The following is a 22,102-nucleotide window of genomic DNA, read 5'->3' as shown; positions in this document are numbered from 1 at the left end:
TATGAGTAGTGCTTCATTCCATAAGATAAGGAAGCTAACACACAGTGAGCATTTAACCATGGGTCAGAACTGTACTCTTGCCTGGAAAATGCCAGGGACAGAGAAGTCTGGCGGGTTACAGTCCATGGGGTTGCAAAAGAGTCAGACACAGCTGAGTGACTGGGCCCACCCCCACAGGACTGCATAACCTATGAATTAGGTACTATTATTTTCACCAAGTAACAGATAAGCAAGCTGAACCTTCAGAAAATTTCCTTGGGTATTCTATTAATTATCCGAGAGAGGGTGAGAATAGGCTGTGTGACTCCAAAGCTCATAATCTTAACCTCTTTACACTGCCGCTTTCTTTCTCTGTGCTGCCTTAAGTGCCAAAGGAGATACTGCCATCCCTTTATATCTTCAGCGTAACAGTGCCCGGACCACCACAGATACCAAAATACAAGGATGCTCAAGTCTCTTACATAAAATGGTACGTTAACAGTATTTGCATATAACCTACACACATCCATATACTTTAAATCATCTCTAGATTACTTGTATTTACTAAAACAATGTAAATGCTATGTAAACAGTTGTAAATCCAATGTAAATGCCATGTAGACAGTGGCTAGCATTCAGTAAATTTAAGTTCACTTCTTGGAACTTGGTGGATTTTTCCCCCTGGTGCTTCCTGTCTGTGGTTGTCCAGTCAGTGCTTACCAAACCCCTGTCCATGGGGTTGGAAAAAGGCGGGGAGAGCTGACTACACTCATTCCCATTTCATACAGATGACAGACTGAGGCACAGGAACACAACAACGATTGACTTCAAGTCACAGAGCTGCCAGACGTCAAGAGAGGGGCTCACTCTCCTGTTTTGCTGATTTCTAAAGCCCTGAGCGCGGCTTCCCCATCCAGAGCAGCAGCAGAACCCAAAGCCAGGCTGGCCCCCATGACTGCTCTGACTGGACGAGGGGAAGCCCACATACCAGAAGGTTCACAGTGCAGCTCATGCGGTTGTCTTTGCTCTCATCCGTCATGACGCCCCGGTAATCCAGCAGCTTCTCCAGGAGGCCTTTGACCAGGTTCACAAAGTTCTCCACCGACTTGGAGATGGTCGGGTGCTCCGCAGCACACTCCATCAGGCTGCCGCACAGATGGGAGGATCGTGAGCTCAAGGGCAGGGGAGAAGGCACGCTGGGGGCGGGGCGGGGCTAGGGTGGGTGGAGTAAAAGCCAAACAAATCTGTGAACCCAAGTTCCCTTGGTTCACTAGGTCCTTTTCTTCCTTTATTCAGTCCTTATTTATACACTGATTTGGGGCTTCCCATCTAGTCAAAGCTATGGATTTTCCAGTAGTCATGTATGGATGGGAGAGTTGGACTATAAAGAAAGCTGAGCACCGAAGAACTGATGCTTTTGAACTGTGGTGTTGAAGACTCGAGAGTCCCTTGGACTGCAAAGATAGCCAACCAGTCAATCCTAAAGGAAATCAGTCCTGAATATTCATTGGAAGGACTGATGCTGAAGCTGAAACTCCAATACTTTGACCACCTGATGCGAAGAACTGACTCATTTGAAAAGACCCTGATGCTGGGAAAGGTTGAAGGTGGGAGGAGAAAGGGACGGCAGACGATGAGATGGTTGGATGGCATCACCCAGTCGATGGACAGGAGTTTGAGTAAACTCTGGGAGTTGGTGATGGACAGGGAAGCCTGGTGTGCTGTAGTCCATGGGGTCGCAGAGTCAGACTCAAGTGAGCAACCGAACTGAACTTGGGGCTTCCCAGGTGGTGCTAGTGGTAAAGAACCTGCCTTGACAGGTTCAGCCATAACAGACACGGTTGGAACCCTGGGTTGAGAAGATCCCTTGGAGGAGAGCATGGCATCCTGTTTGGGTATTCTTGCCTGGAGAATCCCGTGGACAGAGAAGCCTGGCAGGCTACAGTTCACTGGGTTGCAAAGAGGTGGACACAATTGAAGCGACCTCACGGGCATGTTGACCATATAGGGTAGAAAGTATTTTAAAAATTTCCCCCACTGACAAATTGAGAAAAAATAAAAATAAAATTCTAGTGTGGGCAATGGTATGGGGAAATAGTTACTTTTATAGACCCATATTGGGAGTGAATCAGTACAACTTTCTGGGGTAGCAATTTTCACAGTATCTGTAAAAATTGTAAAAATACATATCTTTTGATCCAATAATTCTATTTGGGGAATCTATTTTACAGAAATAATCCCATAAGTAGGTAAGGGTATACTTATAATACTTAGTGAAGTGAAGTGAAGTAACTCAGTTGTGTCTGACTCTTTGCAACCCCATGGACTGTAGCCTGCCAGGCTCCTCCATCCATTGGATTTTCCAGGCAAGAATACTGGAGTGGGTTGCTGTTTCCTTCTCCATACTTAGAATTTGTGTCGAATAGTAAACCATTCTAAATGTCCAATTAAAGTGTATTCACAAAATATGATTCTATGAAGCCATTAGAAAGTATCAGAGATCAATGTTTTGACACAAAAATCTCTATAAAATATATAGTTGAGAAAACTGAATCTCAGAACAACATTTGTTTTCTTATTTAACCATCTTACAAAGAACCTACCATGTCCTAGGCATTATTCTAAACATCTTACAAATTTTAACTCATTTAATCTACCATCACAATCTTATGAAATATTTGCTGCTGGGGAAATTAACACACAAAGAGGTCACCTAACTTGTCCAGGGTCACACTGTTGGTAAATATTAGTAACAATAGTCTAGTTCCAGCAACTGCCCTCACGCACCAAATGCTGTATGTGAGTGGAAGCATGTGTCTACTTTATGTGTCTTTGTGTGTTTATAAATGTGACCATCAGGAAGGATAAACACCAAACTCTAAATGCACATTGCTTCAGACAAAGGGTCTAGGTGGAGGAATAGAAGAGGACATCATTCATTTTTCAGTTTAAATGTTCCTATGTTATTTGAACAAGTTACATTTGTTGTAATATTAATATTCTAAATCTTAGTAACAAAAACTAAAGTGGTGACATTCCTAAAGTAACTATTAGTGCTAGGCAATATGCTAGAGTGGGGGTGGGGAGAAAGATAAAAATATACATAAAAATATAAAGAATTATGCCTGCTCTTAAGCAGCCCACAGGCTAGGTAAAGAGAGACAGGTGGATTAAAATTTTGCTTAATGATTACTTCTTAATCACTTATTCTGCACCATGCGTACATGCTCAGTTGCTAAGTTGTGTCCGACTCTGCAACTCCATGACTGTAGCCTTCCAGGCGCCTCTGTGCACAGGATTTTCCAGGCTAGAATCCTAGAGTGGGTTGTTATTTCCTTCTCCAGGGATTTTCCCAGCCCAGGGATTGAACCCACGTCTACTTCGTCTCCTGCATTAGCAGGTGAATTCTTTACCACTGAGCCAGACACTGTCTAATCACCTTTTCTTAAGAAATAATAACGGTCATTCTGATAAGTAAAAATGACTCCTCTTATTTTGAAGATGAGGTAATCAAGGCTCAGAGAGGTTAAATGCCCTTCCCAGTATCACTCTGCTAGTAGCGGTGACCTTGGGAATCAAGACAATCACTTCAGTATTTCTTGCAGAGAAACACTGGCGTGTTCGCAGGCATCTTGAGTAGACAAGCACTTCTCAGGCTACATCTGTTTCTGCCTACTCTGCCCGCAGCAGTTTAGGTCTCAAGAGTTCCTAAGAGGGGGAAAGTAAGGAAGGCAAGGACTCTGGAGGGTCATTTTGCCCAGAAGCCAAACCAGACTGCAAGGAGATGACATCTCAAACTGTGGCTGCGATCAGACAAATCCATCTTCGCTGTAGGAAAAGCACCTGTTCCCTGCTCTCAAGGAGAGATGCAAATTGCTCTGTGATGTAGCCCTGTCTGCCTCAGTCACAGCTGTGCCTCACTCCTTCTGGGATGGTCACTTCAAGCCTTGTTTTCAATCTTAATGACCGTGCATTGACATTTTGTCCCAGTGTTTGGGGCATGATTTCTCACAGACCCCCGGTAGAAGACATCTGAGGATGTGAGCCCAGCCAGATCAGTGGCTGTCTGTCCTGGCTCATGGTAGAGTCACAAGGGAGCTTCCACAAAACTCACGGTCCAACCCAGGTTGATGTCTTTGTATCTCTGGAGAAGGGAGTCAGTCAGTAAGCAGTATTTTACTTCTTTTCTCTAGGTGATTCTAATGTGCAGCCAATATTAAGAACCATTGGTTTTTCTCTGCTGTTTTGCAGACTTAAATATGCATGGGGGTCACCTGTTCATGATTCTGATTCATCAGATTTGGGTTAGGGCCTGAGATTCTGCATTTTAACAAGCTCCCAGATGATGCTATACTGCTGGTTCTTTGAGAAGCAAGGGTTCAGAAAATACAAAGTCTTGGGTTTCTGACTCTATTTTTCAGCCATAAGGTAAGAAGACTGCTCATATGGTCTAGGGTTGGTGAGATGGATGGGCAGGTTGGTTTGAAATCACTCATCCATCCATCATCCATCACCATCCATCTAGCCATCTGTGTGTTCAACATGAATTCTTCTGGGAACTAGGGATTTGGAGATCTCAGAAACAGAAATTCACTGACCTCCAGGAGTTCATGGTCTAGCAGTGAAAGCAGATATAGAAATAAAAACTAACCATAACCAGCTAAGCTGGCTTTATTGATTATCTTGTTCAATGCTCATATAATCTCCTTGAAGTAGACATCATTATCACCCTTAATTTGTAGGCTAGGTTCGAGGCCCCCATGAGGCTAGGTTCTAATCTTGATCCTGCCAAGGTCACGCATTTTCCTTTGAGTCCAACAGTGGAGTGTAAGTGACAAGGAAAAACAGCTGCGAGACTCTCAAAGTGATGCAGTAATCCTTCAGTTGGTGGAAGGAGGGGTGGCAAGACACTGAGCACCCGGCATCTGTGCTCCTGCCTCGGTGGGGATGGAGGGGGCTCACGCTCCCCGCAGAATGGTTTGCATTCAGTATGGAAGGTCTTCAGAGGGAGGAGCCCAGGCCCACACCCTTTGTCAGTGCTGGACTGGACTCTCATTTATTCCTTCAAAGACTATGTATGGTATGCTTCTTATGACAGGTCCTCTTTCAGCCGAACTGGTTTGCCATCTAGGCCCCAAAACACACCTTTTCTGTCCTCTTCAGGCTTCTGGCCCCCTTGCCCCTTCTAGAAATATTCCCAGGCAGATGGAATACAGGAGGGTAAAAGTGTCTTGTTATTCCATTTAATGTGGGACTCTCACTTTAAGTAATATAGATGTGGACAGATGGGATTGGGCTCCAAAGACAGCTCTAAGGATGGGGAGGGGCAAGATACTGTGTAGGCTGTGCACTGCACAAGAGCCTAGGAATACTGAAACTTAGCACCACTGCATACCCTAACACTGGTGCCCTGATTCAGGGTTTCAACTGCTACCAGAGGGGAAGCCATGTTCCATTCATAAAAGTTACCAGGTTGTGTGCCTGCCTAACTGTGTCTGCTCAGAGTGGGTCCTATGTATTAGTGGAGACCCTGAATGATGGGAGCAGCTGGAAGAGAAATGATACATAGGCTCATAGCTTCAAATCATTATATCAGTCTCCACCTGATTGGGCTTCCCAGGTGGCTCAGTTGTAAAGAAACTGCCTGCCAGTGTAGGAGACACAGATTCAATTCCTGGGTCAGGAAGATCCCCTGGAGGAAGAAATGGCAACCCACTCCAGTACTCTTGCCTGGAGAATCCCATGGACAGAGGCACCTGGGTGGCTACAGTCGATGGGGTCACTAAGCATCAGACACGACGGAGTGACTGAGCACACACAGGCATCCCCTAGATTAAGGATAATAATAGCTACTATTTCCAGACAACCTACAAGGTATCACAAACTGTAATAAGTACTTTTCATGACGTGTTTTGTTCATTCTCAATAAAAGCTCTAAGGCTTGGATGGTATTTTTATCCCCGATTTGCAGCTAAGGAAACTGAGGCTTAGAAAGTTAAAAGGAAGGAGCAGGGACTTGGTCCCTGGGTGTTCTGATGGGGTGCTGATACTGTGGGTTGGGCTTGATTAGCTTTGAAAAATCATTCACACCTCTCTTTCAGGAGAAAAATAATGAGCTGTTTTTAATTTCCTTGACCTCCAAGGACTCCTTTTATAAATAATCACTCAGGAAGGATTTGAAAATCCTGCTGATCATCTGAAGACTGGCTGCAGGGCCCCATCCGCTTATATGAATGGAAATTGCCAGCACCATCCCTGGTTTCACTTCTGGTCAATATTTAGATTTTCCTTTCTTGAGCTTTAAGAAAAATATTAACACAGGCAAAATGTCACCTCCTCCCTGGACAATCAGTCTCAATATCCAGTGAGGAGCAGAGGAAGGGTCTCTCCTCCAGCTGAGTGGCCTTCGCTTTCCAGGTTGTTTAATGAGGGCTGTGCCTGGTGACAGGAGGCGGCATGGCCAGCTGGGGTGGTGCTGCCTGGGACTCAACTCATCCACTGGGCTCTGCCTGCTGGGCCGGGGAGGGAGGGTCATGGCGAGGGTCAGAATAGGACCTTCAGTGTGCTTTTGTTGTTGAATTAAAAGCTTCCTAAGAGGATTGGGCAAAGAGTTCAAGATTGACTACATATCAGAGAGTCAAACAAATCAGGGAATCTACAAATAGGAGGGAACTTGGGATGTGTGAGCCATATTCCTACACCTTGGGAGAAGCCCTCACTTCTCATGGTGTCAGAGACAGACGCTGGGAGTTAGGAAGCGGATCAAACAGTGTTTATTCAGCTTCTACCTGCTGTGTCCATTCTTCAATATAACCACAGGAGGCTTACTATCCCCATTTTACAGATGGGGCACACTGAAGCCAAAGCTGTGACATGACTGGTCCAAAGTTGTGCGGCTGCTGAGTGGTGGAACCAAGATAAAAATCCTCCAACAGCATACAAATGGTCAATGTGCACATGAAAAGATGCTCAATGTCATTAGCCATGTAGGAAATGCTAACTGAAATGACAATGGATATCATTTCATATCTGCTAGTGAAGTGAAAGTCACTCAGTCATGTCCGGCTCTTTGCGACCCCATGAACTATACAGTCCATGGAGTTCTCCAGGCCAGAATACTGGAATATTCTGGGTAGCCTTTCCCATTTCCAGGGGATCTTCCCAACCCAGGGATCAAACCCAGGTCTCCTGCATCGCAGGCAGATTCTTTGCCAGCTGAGCCACAAGGGAAGCCCTCGTATCTGCTAGGATGTCTATAATGGTAAGAAACATATGAACAGAGGGGTTTGGAGAAATTGGAACCCATGTACCGTGCTGGTAGGAATGTAATTGGTATAGTTACTTTGGAAAACAGTTTTATGGTTCCTCAAGAGGCTAAATATAGAGTTGCCATATGACCTAGAAATTCCACTCCTAGTTATATACCCAAGAGCACTGTAAACACGTGTCCACACAAACATTTGTATATGAATGATCATAGCAGCATTATTTGTGATAGCCCAAAGTACAGACAGTCTAAATGGTCATAAGCTGATGACTGGATAAACAAAATAGGGTCTATCCAATCAAAAGAAATGGAATACTGACACATGCTACAGCATGGATGAACCCGGAGAGCATGCTATGAGAAAGAAGCCACTCACAAAGGATTGTGTGTTATATCATTCTATTCATATGAAATGTCCAGAATAAACACATGCATAGAAACCGCAAAGAAGGGGAGGGGATGATGACGAAGGGGTATGGGCTTTCTTTCGGGAGGTGACAAAAATGTTCTAAAAGTGATTGTGGTAATGGTTGCACAGCTCTGTGAATACACTAAAAGCCACATTGGCCATTTGTATGTTGCTGGAGGATTTTCATCTTGGTTCCACTACTCATCACTTTAGGTGAACTGTCTGCCATATGAATTATATCTCAATAAGCTGCTAAAACATTGTCCTGAGCCCAAGTTCAGTGCTCCTAGGTGCTGTCCACTGCCCACTGCCTCACTGGGCCTGTGTGCTGGAGTTTAGCAGAGCTGAGTTCAGTCCCAGCTTGTCCACTTGACTAGCTTGACCTACTCTCCTCGAACAAGACAGTTCCTGAGCTTTAGGGGCATTGCTATGAAATGAGATCCAACAGAGAAAACTCAACTAAAGGAGACAATACAGAGAGATCACTTAATGTGTTTCCACAGATTGTATGTGCTCCATATCTGTTGACTGTGATCAGTATGTGTCAAAGATTAAAAAATAAAAAAGGAAAAGACAGCAAAAATTATTCCACAGATAAGAGATAACAAAAGTGAACATCCTGGTGGATTATCTCCCTCTCCCCTACACAGCAAAGTTTCTTTTGTCACCTGTTCCATCAATATCAAAGAAATAGCCACTGCAGAGAGATGCAAGATTTCTTCCAAAAATGGAGTTTCTCCAATACCCATGAGCCTCCAGATTGGTCTCCAGGGGAGGACGGAGCCCCTGGGGTCCTGTGCCCTTGGGCTTCAGGCCCACCCTCCTGGCTCCTCCCGCTCTGGGTCCTAAACTCACATTGACTCCAGCAGCTGCATGTACTGCTCGTCCCCTCGGCCACCTTCCACTTCATGGTCCAGCTTGAGGATGATCTCGTTTTCAAACTGAAGAAGTAGGAGATGAAAGTCAACAGTTACAATGTTAGAAGGCTGAATGTTGAAATTAGTCCATTCAAGACTTTAACCAGGGCTTCAGGGGGCTTTTATCATCTCCCAGGCTTCCCAGGTGGTGCTAGTGATAAAGAACATGCCTAGCAACACAGGAGATGTAAGAGACTTGGGCTCAGTCCCTGGGTCAGGAAGATCCCATGGAGAAAGGAATGGCAATGCACTCCATTATCCTTGCCTGGAGAACCCTATGAACAGAGAAGACTGACGGGCTACAGTCTATAGGGTTGTGAAGAGTCAGACATGACTTTGCAACTCAACAGCAGCAGCAACTCCCAGGTTTAGTGCTGGAAACTGGGAATGCAACATGAAACAGGATGCTACACTTGCCTTTTAGGAGTTCCTTGGGAGTGGAGAAGAGCAATAGATGGTAAGTGCTGGAGCAGAGAGACAGGCATATGAAAGACAGACAAATAGGAAAGTCTTCAGGGAAAGCACACAGCCCATGTCATTTGACTTTGTTCTCAGGTTTATGTTGACATTTTTCAGGAGAAAGGAAAGAGAAGACATTCTAAGCAGAGAGTATGGGCAAAGGCTCTGAGGTATGTGACAGAGCACTGATCTTCAAGAGACGGTGTGTTGGCATGATCAACTATTATTTCTGCATGCCTAGCATTCCTTTTTTTTATACTTGGATAATCACATCAGCCTTAATTTCAATCTGTGGGACTTAGGTGGGCTGAACACATCTCCCTAGCTCCAGGTGTGGGTACATGACATAGGCCAAGCACCTGATCAGTGTCTTTCATTATCCAGACCCTAGAGTTAAGAAGGGCCCAGATCAAACCAGTGAGACTCAAATCTGAGGTTTCGCTGGTACTCTTAGTAAAAAGAAGTCTTTGTGCTTAACTTGAAGATTTTAAGCCAGAGGTTGCTGGGGAGGAACACAATGAAGGAGTCTGCCTAAAAACGACACCAATGTAGTGGAAATCAGAGAGGAAGAGATGGGGAAAGATTGAAACCTAGTGATATTTTTGAGCTCCTGAATCAAGCCACACCTGAAGCTAAAATATTTATGTGAACTGATGCCTCAGAGAGTCAAGACTGGTGACAACTATAATAGAGATCAGACTAGCTAAGTGAGGGCTTCCCAGGTGGCTCAGAGGTAAAGAATCTGCCTACCAATGCAGCAGCCACAAGAGATACAGGTTCAATCCCTGGATCGGGAAGATCCCCTGGAAGAGGAAATGGCAACCCACTCCAGTATTCTTGTCTGGGAAATCTCATGGACAGAGAAGCCTGGTCGGCTACAGTCCACAGGTTCACAAAGAGTTGGGCATGACTAAGCACGCATAGTTAAGTGGCCTGAAAGCACCCAGACACCAATTCTTGCAACAGGAAGCTGATGTGTATTTTGGCTCCCATAGTCAGTGTCAAGCAGCATTTCACCCAGTTGAGTTTAGGGCTTATTTAACATTTTGAAGGGCCATTCAGTGTCTCTTATATGGCTAAAATGCAAAAATGGTTTGCATACTGTATTAGTATCATCCCTTGAAGAGTCCATCCAAATCATGCGATCCAACTCATCACTCATTTTACTGCTAGATAAGAAACTGGCACTTCGAGAAGGGAAGGAGGCTCTAGGTGAAGGTCACTAACATTCAGGGAGCCCTTAGGCATTCCTGGGTCCTAACTCTGCCTCTGTACCTTTAGTCCTCACAATAGCCCCATGAGGTCTGGAAGTCAAGGATCACTTTAAACGCTATCATGCATTGAAAGCAGCTAGCGCCTGCTTGGCATCACCCTCAGTAAGTGTCAGTTTTTAGTACAGATGAAATTGAGGCTCAGAGAGTTTGAATGGCTTGTTTAAAGTCTCAGATGGAAGCAACCTAAATGTCCATCAGCAGATGAATGGATAAGAAAGCTGTGGTACATATACACAATGGAATATTACTCGGCCATTAAAAGAATACATTTGAATCAGTTCTAATGAGGTGGATGAAACTGGAGCCTATTATACAGAGTGAAGTAAGCCAGAAAGAAAAACACCAATACAGTATACTAACACATATATATGGAATTTAGAAAGATGGTAACGATAACCCTGTATGCAAGACAGCAAAAGAGACACAGATGTATTGAACAGTCTTTTGGACTCTGTGGGAGAAGGCGAGGGTGGGTGATATGGGAGAATGGCATTGAAACATGTAAATTATCATATGTGAGATGAATCGCCAGTCCAGGTTGGATGCATGAGACAGGGTGCTCAGGGCTGGTGCACTGGGATGACCCTGAGGGATGGGATGGGGAGGGAGGGGGGAGGGGGGTTCAGGGTGGGGAACACATGTACACCCCTGGAGGATTCAAGTCAATGTATGGCAAAACCAATACAATATTGTAAAGTAAAATAAATAAACAAATAAATTAAAAAAATAAAAATAAAAATACCGTGTAACCTACTTAAGAACTATAAAAATACTTCAAATACATGCAAAAAAGTAAAACTGATAAAGAAGTAGAAGAAAAAAGAGACAATATATTTATATAGTTCTTAGAGGATAGAAAACCTGAAAGCAATATAAATTGATATATCTAGCCATCCAAAAATATAAAGTTTCTATAAGTTAAAAAAGTCAGTATTAGCTCATATCATTTGTAGTTCCTAAAAAAAGTGTAACCAATTTTCACCTATTAAAATCTGCAAAGATTAAAAAGAACAATAGCAGCCACTGTTGTTAAGGGGACACTCTAATAACTCTGCTGTAAGAGTAAATTGATACTACCTTTCTAGTGAACACCTAGGAATGATTTATCAAAATCACTAAAAAACACGTATATCATTTAATCAAGTAATTCTACTTTGAGGAATTTACCCCAAGGAAACAATTAAAAATAAATACAACCATTACATGTATGAATCTGAATCACTGTGCTATATAGCTGAAACTAACACTGTAAATCAACTATACTTCAATTAAAAACAAACAAAACAAAACAAAAAGTCTCGTATGGATGACAGAAATCTTTAGGCAAGTTCTTTCCAGTGCACAAAGGATCAAGCCCGGTTTAGTTGGTTGGGATCCCTTAGGTGATGGAAGACAGGGACCAGATTTGCTTTCTCCTTGGTTCACATATCATCTGTGCGGATGTTGTTCCCTCCCTTTTGTGTGCTGAGGGCCAATGCAAGGACCAGAAGCTTGTGCTCGTAGTTTGTGTGGAGAAAGAATCTCCTATGTTTCCACAGTTGAGGAAGATTTATGGAAGGAGATACACAGGTTTGGAAAGATGGACTGTGATAAACATGAAAAGGAAGGGCATTCCAGACTGGGGAGGTGGGGATGGACTAGCAAAGGTGTGGAGGTGGGAATACGGAGAAAAATGAGGAGAACAGTTCAGCTGGAGCATAGAGTTCAAGAAAGAGTGGAAATAAGAACAGAGACGTAGGTATGAGGGCCAGTGTGGTGAGGGTCTGGGCTGCCAATCTATACATGAATCATGCCCCGTATGTGATGCATTTTGTTAAGCCCTTTGTCTATGTCAAGTGTCAGCAAAAGTCAGGCTAGCACGATTAGACCTGTCTACTGTGCTGAGCCCAGGGTGGGAACAGAGACAGCCAAGGGGCCACAAGAGGAGCTGCTGATGCTAGGGCATGGGGGTACACAAGCACCGGCTTTAAATGTCGCCTCCATCTCCTTCACCGTCTCGGGAAAATGAGTAGGCCTTTCTAATCCTCAGCTTCACAGTTTACATCAGGGCTCAGCAAATGCTTTCTTAAAGGGCCAGTTAGTAAATATTTTAGTTAGGCTTTGTGGGTCAGTCTCTGTCACAACTACTCAACTTCCCTGTCGTGGTACCAGAGCAGCCATAGCTGATATAAAAACAAGTCAGCATGAGTGTAGTCCAGTCAAGCTTCACTTACAGAAACAAGTGGCAGGACAGATTTTGCCTGTGGGGTCATAGTTCGTTGATTCTGACTAATAACAGGCATAACTGTGGTACCTCCTGCATGGGGTAGTTAGGGAGACTGGGGACATTTTATTTACAAAGCACTAGGGGATTTTGGCAACCCACTCCAGTGTTCTTGCCTGGGAAATCTCATGGACAGAAGAGCCTGCTGGGCTGCAGTCCATGGGGTTGCAAAGAGTCAGGCATGACTGCGCGACTAACACTCCCAACGCTTAGGGGATTGCACAGGCTCAAGTGTGCACTGGGTTTTCTTATCATCTTATGATTACTGCTAATGCTATTGTTATTATTGCTGAATGTTACTGGAAAGCAGCTCTCAGGGAGAAAACCAGCTTTGCTGAGCTGTTTAATGGTAAATGCTGGCACGCTTCCTCCTTGTGAGATGAACTTTCCTTTGGAGTTGATAAGTGGATGGGGTAAATAAGCACTTGTCTCAGGGTCACAAAAGAGCCCAGAGGGAGGGAAATTACAGGGTGCCAGGAATGTGCAGAGCTGATGACGCCAGCCACGCCTGAGCCCTCCGGGGCGGGGTGGAGAGGGGAGGTTTCAGTCAAGTACATCCCAGGGCAGACTCTGGTCCTTTGGGCTGCTGGGACCAGCGGTGGGCTATGCTTGGGAGTGGCTTTAACCACAAGCTTTGGCATTGAACAGACTTGGTTTGGTTCCCAGGTGGCACAGTCGCTAAGTACCCACCTGCCAGTGAAGGAGACGCAGGAGACCCGGGTTCAGTCCCTGGGTCGGGAAGATCCTCTGGAGCAGGAAATGGTGACCCACTCCACTATTCCTGCCTGGACAATTCCACGGACAGAGGAGCCTGATGGGCTACAGTCCACAGGGTCACAGAGTTGGATATGACTAAACACACACACACATACACACAGACTTAGTTTGAGTCTTGCTTCGACTGTTTTTCCTACCACATGACCTTGAGCAATAAGCCTTTCTGAAGCTCAGTTTTCTTATCTTTTAAATAGAAATTTAAAGCAGCACCTATTTTATAGTGCTGAGGGGAGATATCAATGGGAAACACATGCGAAAAGCCTGGCCTGGCATTTAGCACATACTAAGGGCTTGATATTTGTTAGTAATTGTCATCATGACATCGTTGACACTGTCCTCATCTTTAGCATCTTAATCTCATTTAACCTTTACAACAGTCAAGGGAGATGGGTATCATCATCCCTGTTTTATAAATGAGGCAACTGAGGCAAAGTGGGACCTTTGTCTTGGGTTTCAAAGGATGATGTACTTGACTTAGGGTACACTCAAGGGTCCCTTACACTCCCAAACATATACTACATTATGTCACCATGATAGGCCTTATACCCAACATTGCCACTGTGTAGAGGTTAGGGAGTAGCTCTGGCTTCTCCAATCCATTTCATCCACAACTAACAAGATTGCATCACATCACTGATGCCTCACGCCACCCTGCAAAGTGGATATTTGCTAAGGAGCATCTGCAGGTTACTTTTGCATACGTTAGATGCTACAGGGACTTCCCTGGTGGTCCAGGGATTAAGAATCTACCAACCAATGCAGGAGATATGGGTTCAGTTCCTGGACCAGGAAGACTCCACCTGCCGAGAGGCAACAGAGTTCATACACTACTGAGCCCCTGAGCCACAACTGCTGAAGTCCGTGTGCCCTAGAGCCCGTGCTCTACAATGAGAAGCCACTGCGGTGAGAAGCCCATGCACCACAACCCTCACCAAGCCGCAACCAGAGGAAGCCTGTGTGCACTAAGACCCAGCACAGCCAAAAATGAATAAATGATAAAAAAAAAAAAACAAGTTAGATGGTACAGATGCCTAACATGAACCTTCAGGGCTGAGGAGAAAAGAAATGAGCTCTAGGAGCTTGACTCCCTCTTGTGGCAGGGGGACCTCACACAGCCTCACGCTTGCATCACGCCTTCCCGGAACGGCTTCCTCTGTCTCTCCCGACTGCTTTGGAACCTCCTAGCTATCTTCATCATCTTGTTTGCCTACATTTTTTTGATAGGAGCCCAGCCCCACCAAAGTGTGAAATTTAGGGGACAAGAGCTCTTCTTCAAAGGTAAGGTCCTGACTGTGACACGGGAGGGGTCAGAGATGGTGACCAGCTAGGGTGGCAGAGAGATAACAAAGAGGAGAGTGGCATCCATGTGCCAGCCTGGGGTCTTCTTTGCTGCCAGTTGCCCCGGGGTGGGCAGAGCCCGCCTGGGAGCAACTGGAAAGGACAGCATCATGTGAAGGGGGGATGCCGATGGGAGTCAGAGCAGCTTCCTCATTTTCTCTGAGCTGTCTCATCTCTTCCTGTTTCATTTCATCCCCCATGAAGCTTGAGTTTGGTATTATGATACCATAATAATGGTATTATTATACACATTTTGTGGATGAAAAACTGAGGCTGAGAAAGTTTAAATAACTTGCTCAAATTTATTCAGTTTATAAGCAGCAAGTCTGCCTAGCACCAGAGCACACTGTTCAGAAGACAGTAGGTGCTCAGTGCATATTTATTGAATTGATTTGCTCTTTTCCACATGTTGTTCTAAGCCATTTGGATCATCAGTTTATCCCATGCCAAGACTCAGTCTCAGTGGAATCTGCCAAACCAATATCTCTGTTCACTAAGTCACTGAACAGGCAATGACTGAGTCCTGCAGCGTCCCAGGCAGTTTCGTGCATGTCCTCTCAGTCATACCCCGCTCTTCGTGACCCTACGGACTGTAGCCCGCCAGGCTCCCCTGCCCATGGACTTGTCCAGGTGAGAATACTGGAGTGAGCCGCCCAGCCCCTCTCTAGGGAATCTTCCTGCCCAGGGATCGAACCCACGTCTCTGACGTCTGCTTGCCCACTCCAGGTGGGTTCTTTACCGCAGTGCCTCCTGGCGAGCCGAGGTGAAGCACCGCTTTAAGTGCTGCGGTCAAATGCTGCTGTCTCTTCCTTCTCTGAGAGAGGGATTCCCTCCTTCCTGCTGAGAGCTCAGACACTCGAGATGATCAGTACATAATCCTGCTCTACAATCTGCCTCATAGGTAACCATTCTACTCAGTCTCTGCATCACAGGACCTCCACTCCTTCCCACAGCTGTCATCCAAAAAGACCATAGCCTCTCCCTCCACAAAGAATTTGCCAGCAAGACAACTGGTCTAATCATGCCCCTGGGGTTACTCAGGCAGTAGTGAGCTACCCTCGTTATCCTACGTTATAAAAACATTCGCTGGGATGTTCCTCTCTCTACCAAGGCTCTTCCTCTGAAACGCTGTGGGGTGGGGGTCTAAGTGCCTCCACTCATACTGAGAACACCGACGTGGCTCCCATTACATTCACGTCAGGCACTTGACAGGTACTGAGAGTCCCGGGCCTGAGGGAACTGCTTTGGCCCTTAGAGAGCTCACGGTCTTGAGATGGAGGCAGACCTGTGAGCACACCGCCATGCTCTGGGGCAGAGGTGTCAGGCCTGAGCCCTTTGCAGGCAGGATGAGATGCATTTCACTCCCACTGCAGCAGGACCACTGCAGCCACAGCGTGGCCAACTCGAAGGCCTTCTTGCTGAAACGTCCCAATCCAGTGGATGTGAATTCCAGTTCCAGGTGAAGACAGAGACCCCTGAGATGGTCTGGGGTGAAGTGACATACTCATGAGGGGTAAAGGGTATCAGTCAAAAGCATCAGCTACTTCACTGTGGTTAGAGGAGAAGGCAGGGAAATTTGGTGACGAGGCTGCAGAAGAAACTCTGCTCAGACAGACTGCCTGTGAGCCTCGTCCTCCCACCCCGAGCCCCTTCCTGCCCAGTCACACCGTGCACCTCCCGCTGGGGCACACCTCTGGTCCTGCATCCAGATGCCCCAATGCCCCCAGGAGGAAGGACAGGCTCTCTCCAAACGGCAGGCCACAGCTGAAAGGAGACTAGGATTCGTCAGGTGAAGAATGGGAGGAAGAGCCCCGCAAAGGCCTGACAGCAGGGCCTGCCGTGAGGGGAGCAGAGGCCCCTCGAGGGGAGCAGAGGGCCCTGCCGTGAGGGGAGCAGAGGCCCTGCGTGAGGGGAGCAGAGGCCCTGCCGTGAGGGGAGCAGAGGGCCTGCCGTGAGGGGAGCAGAGGGCCTGCCGTGAGGGGAGCAGAGGGCCTGCCGTGAGGGGAGCAGAGGCCCTGCCGTGAGGGGAGCAGAGGCCCTGCCGTGAGGGGAGCAGAGGGCCTGCCGTGAGGGGAGCAGGGGCCCTGCGTGAGGGGAGCAGGGGCCCTGCGTGAGGGGAGCAGAGGCCCTGCCGTGAGGGGAGCAGAGGGCCTGCCGTGAGGGGAGCAGAGGGCCTGCCGTGAGGGGAGCAGAGGGCCTGCCGTGAGGGGAGCAGAGGCCCTGCCGTGAGGGGAGCAGAGGCCCTGCCGTGAGGGGAGCAGAGGGCCTGCCGTGAGGGGAGCAGAGGCCCTGCCGTGAGGGGAGCAGAGGCCCTGCCGTGAGGGGAGCAGAGGCCCTGCGTGAGGGGAGCAGAGGGCCCTGCCGTGAGGGGAGCAGAGGGCCCTGCCGTGAGGGGAGCAGAGGGCCCTGCCGTGAGGGGAGCAGAGGGCCCTGCCGTGAGGGGAGCAGAGGGCCCTGCCGTGAGGGGAGCAGAGGGCCCTGCCGTGAGGGGAGCAGAGGCCCTGCCGTGAGGGGAGCAGAGGGCCCTGCCGTGAGGGGAGCAGAGGGCCCTGCCGTGAGGGGAGCAGGGGCCCTGCCGTGAGGGGAGCAGGGGCCCTGCCGTGAGGGGAGCAGGGGCCCTGCGTGAGGGGAGCAGAGGGCCCTGCCGTGAGGGGAGCAGAGGCCCTGCCGTGAGGGGAGCAGAGGCCCTGCCGTGAGGGGAGCAGAGGCCCTGCCGTGAGGGGAGCAGAGGGCCCGCCGTGAGGGGAGCAGGGGCCCTGCGTGAGGGGAGCAGAGGCCCTGCCGTGAGGGGAGCAGAGGGCCTGCCGTGAGGGGAGCAGGGGCCCTGCCGTGAGGGGAGCAGGGGCCCGCCGTGAGGGGAGCAGGGGCCCGCCGTGAGGGGAGCAGGAGCCCGCCGTGAGGGGAGCAGAGGCCCCGCCGTGAGGGGAGCAGGGGCCCGCCGTGAGGGGAGCAGAGGCCCTGCCGTGAGGGGAGCAGAGGGCCCTGCCGTGAGGGGAGCAGAGGGCCCTGCCGTGAGGGGAGCAGAGGCCCTGCCGTGAGGGGAGCAGGGGCCCTGCGTGAGGGGAGCAGGGGCCCTGCCGTGAGGGGAGCAGAGGCCCTGCCGTGAGGGGAGCAGGGGCCCTGCGTGAGGGGAGCAGGGGCCCTGCGTGAGGGGAGCAGAGGGCCCTGCCGTGAGGGGAGCAGAGGCCCTGCCGTGAGGGGAGCAGAGGCCCTGCCGTGAGGGGAGCAGAGGCCCTGCCGTGAGGGGAGCAGGGGCCCGCCGTGAGGGGAGCAGGAGCCCGCCGTGAGGGGAGCAGAGGCCCCGCTGTGAGGGGAGCAGAGGCCTGCTGAGTGCTCCTCTGAGTGCTGCTATTTCCTCTCACAGCACGTTTTAGAAAGGGAGCCCTGTCGCTTTCTGGGCGCCTGGTTCTTCTCTTACCTACTGGCGTCGGGCACTGCCACAAGGCTGCCCGGTTTCAAACCCCAGTTCTGAGGTGTGCTCCGGGTCTGGCCATCAGGGCAGCATGGAGCTCAGGAGGCCTGGCTTCCTCCCTCCCCTGGGGATACCGTCTATATTTGCTTGCTCTGAGCCAGGCAGGGACACCTGGGTCTGCTCATCCCACAGCTGGGCTCTGGTCAAGCACACAGCTGGTGCTCACATGGGCAGCTCCCCATTAGTCAGCCTGATTGTCCTGTCTCTTTTGATAATGCAACAATGAGGAGAAGCAACTAGGGAAAGAGTTTACAATGAACACAGGCCTGGAGCGAGGAGCCAGGGGACGACCCCATTCATTAGGTGGAATGACAGAGGAATAGAGAGCAAAGGTCTCTTAAAGGATGAGCTTTGAGGAGGGCTTTGCAGGATTCAGAAGCACGCAGACGGTGCTGGCAGGCAGGACCATGAATGTGGCCGAGAAGCAGAGGAAGAGGAAGCAGGAAGAGGATGCTCACCAAGGCAACACAATTCAGGTAAGTGGTAGGGATGCCTGGAGAACAGGTGAGGCGGTGGACAGAGTTGGAGAAAATGGCTGGAACACTGGCTGAAGAAGAGTAAGGAGAACCTGGAATGTAGGCGACAGGGTTTGGACTTCATTGGATGAGGATTAGGGAACCAATGAGCAAAGGAAGAATAAAGTCAGAAAGGATTTTAAGGAAGAGCAGTTTGGAAACTGCTGCCCTTTAGAAGGCACTTAGATACCTATTTTAAGGAAAAATTTTTGGTGCGGGATGTGGTACAGAATGAGAGGCAGGAATGCCAGGGTGAGAAGGGAGTCCAACTAGGGAAGCACCAGGGGAGGAGGGGGCAGGGAGGACAGAAGGGCAAGACCTGAGGGCGTCGCATCGCTAAGGCAGACCTGACAGGACGTAAAGACCAACCTACCTAAACTGGGCCTGACTTCTGAATGGAGCCAGGACCTTGCTGTGGAAACCAGTGCTTACTTCACTGGCACAAGTGTCTGGAGTGGCTGGGCCCATAAAAGAGCCTCATTCTTCCAGTCCAACGGAATTTTCAATGAAAACATTTGACTATTGGCCCTTGAATTTGCCCCAAGTGGCTCCCTCCTTGCATGCTGGGGAAAGCCCCACTTCACCCTGCCACAGCTCTGCAGGGCCCTCCTGAGCGTCAGGGCCTGCGCCTCTGCTTGCTGGCAACCTGACACGTGGCCAAGTCTGACGTTCACATCTTCTGTGTTACTGCAGAAGCTGACGTGCTGGAGCGAGGTGGGCGTCAGATGGGTGCAGGGGGAGGAGCAGCCCCTTGGGACTCACCCTGAGGGGGCTCTTCTGCAGGGAAGTAGGATTCCTATACTTTTGAGAAAGGGACCACGTGGATACCCAGCAAGAAAGTGTATTTTAATCTTGGCCTCTGGCGGGAAAGCATGATAGAACACTGACCAAATCCGCTCTGCCAGCTCATTCCAGGCATGTGAATCAATGTTCCCAGCCTCTGAATGAAGCGCAGGCAGACGGAATGAAGGTACCATTATGGGGAAATGGGCTGGGGATTAGGGATGCTGGCCTGAGTTTCCAGCCTCATTTTTTACCTTTTTGAAATCCCCACTCCTTTGATATTCACACAGCATCATGTCGAAGAAGATTGGGATGGTGGCTTTCCGGAGCTCAGCCTCAGGGATAAGAGTCATCTCTAATATGGGTCCCACCATGCCTGGGATGAAGCAGATTTTGTTCTGGCCTGAAAGAGAAGAGGGACATGGGCCCATGAGACCGTTATCATGATTTCATAGGAGAATCAGACCAAGCCTGGGAAAAGAAAAAAGGGAGGCAGAACAGTAAAAACAAAAGTTAACACTTATACAGTTGTTTACCCGGAGCCAGGCACCATTTTGGACACTTTACATATATTAACTCTTGTAAACAATGCATGCATCATCGAAAACAAGCTCCGTTGTTAGGGATAATAACCCAGGCGTGTGGAAGGCACATCGCTGTTTACAAGGCTTTTCACCTGCATCATCTCCTTTGCAAATAGGGCCCTGATGGAGTGTGTTAGTGATGGCAAATCACAGGGATACTTGAAATGATGTCTGTCTGCAGCACAAGCCATGTTTCTGAGATTTGGAAACGTGCTTTTTTACCAACTGTTTTGTGAAAACAAGAAAAGCAAAATTTGCTGCCAAAAACCTGTTATAAAGTATGGTCAGTGTAATAGTGGGAGTTAAAACATTGCTTTATGGTCAGATGAACTACAGCTTCTTGTTCCTCCTTCCTCATCTCTAGGCACTCCTGTGTCCCCGCCCCTGACCCCGGGCATTGCCGCCACGCTGGCCTGGTTCCAGGGTCACCAGCTCACCAGCCACCTCTCCACCAGGCCTGTGCACATCGTGCTCCTTTGTTGACATAGTTTTTCCTGCCCGTTCCTCAACATCTGCCCATTACTACCTGGCTTCCCATGGATAGATACACTTTAAAAAAGCTCTGCCACAAGCCCATCCCACCCCTGGCTACATCAGATACCCTGCCCTGGCTAGTGGTCTGTCTCCTTAGCCAACTTGGCAACGATGACTTTGTTTGATAGATAATGGCCTCTCCCATGGAGAGCTTCGTGAGAGCAGAGAGCATGTCTGTTCTTATTACATCTGTAGCACTGAGCTTGGAGCATACTATAACCTGAGGAAATGTCCACTGAAGGAGGAAATAAATTTGTCTAGCTCCTATACTCACTGGCTATATTTGACTTGGAGATGTGTCATAAAAATGCAATTGCAATGCCCACCTGTTGAGAAGACCACATGAAAACATGTCTGTGTATACTTCGTCTGGGCTTCCTTGGTGGCTCAGGGGTAAAGAACACCCCCTGCCAATGCAGGAGATACAGGTTTGATCCCTGAGTGGGGAAGATCCCTTTGAGTAGGAAATGGCAACCCACTGCAGTATTCTTGCCTGGGAAATGCCAAGTCCAGGGAAATTCCTGGACAGAGGAGCCTGGCAGGGTACAGTCCATGGGTTTGCAAAAGAGCTGGCCGTAACTAAGTGACTAAACAACAATAGCAACACTGAGCACCGAGCCTAGGATAGTCAGCCCAGGGGCACAGGCAGTGTGGCCAAGAGGTGAAGGGCACTGAAGTTGGGTCTAGATTGCCTGAAATATGTAAATATATCCTTCCATCAACTAGCTATGTGATGGTAGGCAAGTGGGCCCCTTGAGGCCTCTGTGTCTTCACCTGTAACATGAGAGAATAATAGAGTTTATTTCATAGGGTTGTTGTGAAGAAGTAATGAATTATTATTTATCAAGCACCCTGGACAGGGCTTGGCACATGGCATACTTTGTATAGTGTTAGCTATCACTGCTGTGACGTTTGCCCAAAATGAACCATGAAGGGCAGCCTTGTCGAGCAGAATTGAGCAGACTTCTCAGAGCACACACATCAGACGTGGCAGAGAAAGAGAAAGGGAGGGGCGCTCAGGAACTGCGGGGATTTCCTGGGGAGCGTGGGCAAGCCCATCCCAGTAACCCTGCCAGTGAAGCTGACACCCAGGTGTTTCATCGGCAGCTGCGTCTTTCTCCTCCTGACTCTCAGAGCCCAAGAAGCCCATCCTGCTTTTCCCCACTGTCAAGGTGCACATTGCATTGGTGGTCTTGCCTGGGGGAGAGAGCTCCTGGGGTGCAGAAACTCAGGCGGCATGGCATACAGCCTGGCACTGTTGCTTTCGATTAAAGCTGAGTAAAGGAGCCAAGACGGAAGGCTGCAAGAGAATGAGTTTTAATTCAGCCTAAATGAGGCCTAATGTTGGGGGTGAGTGTTTCCCCAGAATTCAGATAAAAAAGGCATCATCCTAGGAACATCTTCAGTTAGTGAGAATGAAATAGTGAAGGCAGGCAGAGAGGTGAGTGAAATATGAAGACACTTTTCTAGGATACCAGCTTCATTATACAATGTGTTTGGATTATACTTTGCATTGTTCCAAACAGGAAAA

The 22,102-nt window shown here is 48.4% G+C and overlaps 1 protein-coding gene across 1 annotated transcript in view; it reads right to left on the bottom strand.

Moving 5' to 3' along the window:
• Positions 1-22,102, bottom strand: part of DOCK2 (dedicator of cytokinesis 2) — a 459,408-nt gene that overhangs the window by 49,291 nt on the left and 388,015 nt on the right. Inside the window, exons 33-35 of the mRNA XM_061129423.1 lie at positions 19,708-19,856; positions 8,511-8,596; positions 968-1,124 (exon numbers count right to left, since the gene is read on the bottom strand). Of these exons, the coding sequence (XP_060985406.1) occupies positions 968-1,124; positions 8,511-8,596; positions 19,708-19,856 (392 nt within the window). The remainder of the gene's footprint in view (positions 1-967; positions 1,125-8,510; positions 8,597-19,707; positions 19,857-22,102) is intronic.

The sequence above is a fragment of the Dama dama genome, chromosome 25 (genome assembly GCF_033118175.1).
Source record: "Dama dama isolate Ldn47 chromosome 25, ASM3311817v1, whole genome shotgun sequence".
NCBI lineage: Eukaryota > Metazoa > Chordata > Mammalia > Artiodactyla > Cervidae > Dama > Dama dama.
This window is presented reverse-complemented; position numbering and strand designations above follow the sequence as displayed.